At 35.2% G+C, this 3,691-nt stretch overlaps 1 protein-coding gene across 1 annotated transcript; it reads left to right on the top strand.

Moving 5' to 3' along the window:
* Window positions 1-257: 257 nt before the first annotated feature.
* On the top strand, window positions 258-3,573 carry LOC104917013 (adhesion G-protein coupled receptor V1-like; the record flags this gene model as incomplete). The annotated part of the gene is made up of 4 exons (XM_010728079.1): window positions 258-698; window positions 1,628-1,812; window positions 3,025-3,274; window positions 3,434-3,573. Coding segments are annotated over exons 1-4 (1,016 nt in total), but the record flags the coding sequence as incomplete, so codon positions are not given.
* Window positions 3,574-3,691: the final 118 nt, after the last annotated feature.

Genomic DNA, 3,691 nt, shown 5'->3' with positions numbered 1-3,691 from the left:
TATATTGATTATTTTTTTCCTGGAAAAAGAGAGAAATCCTCTTTACTGATTTGGACATATGTAATTCTTTCTTTTAGGTTCCCAGTGATCAAAAGTGATAGATTTCTGTTTCCAGGACATATTTCATATAATGTCATAGTTATAATCACTCTTAGGAAGTACAATTTAAAAGGAGATTTTGTTTTATGCAACTGAAGTTTACCCACTTAACATGTTTGTTCAACAGCACCTTTTTTTGAACAATCATATCTATCATCATGTCACCTGAAACTCTTTTGGTTTGTTTTAAGGAGCTGCAAAAGCCTGAAACTATTGGTCGGACCTTCATATCTCCAGCTATTGCGGGACAAGATTTTGCCAGATCAGAAGGTTTGCTGACTTTTGAACCTGGACAAAGAAATAAGTTTCTGGATGTGACCCTTACTCCAAAGACAGCATCATTAAACCCATTTCCTAAACGCTTCCAGGTTGTGCTTTCTAATCCCACAGGAGGTGCCAGAGTAGATGATGTCTATGGTGTTGCTAATGTCACCATTGTCTCAGATGTGGGCTCTTTGCCATTCTGGATGCTGATTGATCAACTGCATCAGCCTCTTGATGACACAATTTTACAAAGAGTCCTTCAGAATCTGAATGTCAAGGTGGCTACAGAAACAACTGAAGAACAGCTTACTGCTGTGATGCACGTAATAGATAAGGTAAATTTTTCCTGGTCTTACTTGAAAAATCACTGACTTCAAAGTATGATCTGTAATAAGATCAAAGTTATAATTCACAACAGGGACCCAGAAGCATAGATTGTGAAAGTAAAAATAGAAATCACAGGTACCACGGTCAAGGAAGAAATTTGTTGCTAATTAGAATGATGACAGGAAATCATAGAACAATTAGATTGAGAAGAGCAACCAGTATTAATTTTGCATATTTACACATAGCTCAAGATTTCCTGCTGTACAGAATTCTGCCTTCAGTGCTATACTTTTAGAGAACTAATTGTTTCTTGAAGGCATCTTTGTTGATTCTAGCCCTGATACAAGACAGTAAGTTTTTCGTATTTTCAGCTGTCAACACAAAGACAGATCATACCATGGCCAACTGGAGTCCTCTGTACTTTTAACTAGGCATACAGCTTGCCTTTACTCCTGCAGTAGCTGTGGAAATCGAGTTGGTGCTATAGTTGGGCTCTTTAGCATTGCACTAAATTCTGTGAAAACGCTGGGTCTAGTAGTGTAGTTTTGTGGCGTTCTAGTTCTTCTGCACCTCTGGAATAATGAAAACAAACTGAAAAACAAGCATCTAGACGTTATTGGACATTATAACACTATTCATATAAAAAATTCTCAGAAGGATAACAGTTTTGGTTTGTGAAAGAATGAATACCACATGGGTTCTTTATCAACTCCATTTTAGTAAGCATGTCTTTATGTAATTTTGTCAGTAGAGTTCCCCTCACATCTTGGTAGCAGCAATTAGAAGTTGAAAAAAGTGTCCTGAACTTTTAAAAAGCATACTGGTAGAAAAACTAAAACATCATAAACGATAAAAGAGTTCAGTGTGAGGAAACGTTTTAAGCAGACTTCTGTGCATAGAATTCTGTTCAATATTTTTTTTTTTTTCTTCTCAATAGGTTACAGATATAGGTGAAAAACATTTACTCACTGGTAAAAGTAGAAGTTTTTTCTATGAGATACTCTGTGCTCTCGCTAGTCCAAAACGCAAGGATACACGAGGATATAGCCTGCTTGCTGAGGTGACTGAGAAGTTTGCTTTTTCTTTGCTGACTGAGATAATGTGTGGATCACCAGGGGAGAGGTTAGTGAACATGGATTCATAGTTTTTATTTGAAATATATGACAAAATACTGACATAAACATGAGAACATTTAAGTGAAATTTTTAGGTATGGATCTTGCCTATCATGTAACATGATGCATTAATGACAATGTGTTGTGCTCTGCGACAGTTGTACAAAATGCAGTATAGGCACTATGACATGGTATCATATATAACCTGTACACTGATACAGAGTAGCTGTGAAGATAAGTTAGAAAGTCTCAGACCTGTTCACTCAGCTTTAGTTCAAAAACTCTCAGGAAAAACGTCCATTAATATTTTTGGGAAAATAATTTGTAATTACATGAGAGCTACTTCTAAGACTTAGGTGAATGAGAGTAAGGAAATCACGAGTTTTACTAGCACCTTAATTCTGGCATTCTGTGATTTCTGCCTTTGTTTTGTTCACTTGAACATTATTTTAAATTATGTTAAATTGCTACCTTGATCTACAAGTGCATAGTACCTTGTGGTCAGAAAATGTAGGGGCATTAGTTGTCTTTGGAAGTAGATAATCATCATTTATGAAACAGGTGCTTTTAAACAGTGTGTTTCTCCCACACTGAGAGTTCTCCCACATCTATTAATGACTATCCAAATTTTAGAAAAAAGGTTTCCCTACTCCATGTCTGTGAATATTAGCATGATTTATATTCCTATTTCAACTTCTTTTGGAAATGTAATTTTTTTTTCCTATTTCTTTAGTTGTAGGGGGTCTGAGGTCTATCTCAGCATGAGAGGCAGTAAATGACGTAGATACAGACGATACCCAGATCAGAACTTGCAAGTTACAATTCTTTTTTCTGAGTCTACTTGCATTATTTACTAGAAGATAAAGCAAGATCATCAATTTTGATGTCTCTTCCTTTTGTAAACTCAGTTCCATAACAAGTTATAAAAAGAATAACTTAGTTGACCAGGGAGTAATTTTGTTTGCACATCATGATAAACAAAACTCTGAGGGGAAACAGAGGATTTGGAATATGTAATTTCTATATGCATATACACTTTATGTATATAACACTTCAGCCTTTTTTTTTTTTTTTAACAGCACCTGAAACTGTCTATCAAACGTCTTAAAATCTTAAATTATGGAGGAATAATATATTAATTACAGATACACTTTAGAATCACTCTGTGAAAAGCAGCTAAAGCTCGGTTCCACTTATCTGTTGCTTTTCCATTTCAACAGAGGCAAAAATATCCTTGATAGCTGTCCATACATTGCAATAGTGGCTCACAACTGGTATCCTCAGCAAATCAATGGACACAGATTTGATGGAAGAGATGGGGATTCTATTCAAGTGCCTGAGCATTTATTAAAGGTCTCTGTTGTATTATCTCCTCCCCAAGAAGAGAATTGTGAATCTATACAGTTCACAGAATACAGCAGTCAGCAGTGGTTTCTCACTGGAGATAAAGAACTTGCCCTAAAGAACAAGGTTTGAAAACAATACAATTTATTTTTATAATAGAACAACTCAGTTAAGGTACTGCTCAAAACAAACAAAGTTCACTTAAAATTGTGTGTGTGTGTGTGTGTTTCTGAATAAAATGAGCACTGACTGAGGAATTTCAATAAAATTTGTATTTAATTTCAGGTTTTCTCTATGAGTTTAAAGAGTCAGAGCTCACACCCTTTGAAAGACAGCAATGAAGTAATGTATCGGATTTATGCTTCAGGAAGTCGGATTGTTCCACAGAAGTCTCTATGTCTCCTTTGGAATCAGGCTTCAGAAAGGTTATTTTATTCATCTGTTTAATGTTCCAGTGAACCTGTGTATTTGTCTAAAATGTAATAACTGTGATTAGATCACCTTAAGTATAAAATTCTTTCCATTTCCTTTTTTTTTTTTTTT

Source organism: Meleagris gallopavo, unplaced genomic scaffold, assembly GCF_000146605.3.
Source record: "Meleagris gallopavo isolate NT-WF06-2002-E0010 breed Aviagen turkey brand Nicholas breeding stock unplaced genomic scaffold, Turkey_5.1 ChrUn_random_7180001953213, whole genome shotgun sequence".
Taxonomy (NCBI): domain Eukaryota; kingdom Metazoa; phylum Chordata; class Aves; order Galliformes; family Phasianidae; genus Meleagris; species Meleagris gallopavo.
The sequence above is the reverse complement of the archived record's forward strand: the minus strand, read 5'-3'. Positions and strand labels throughout refer to the sequence as shown.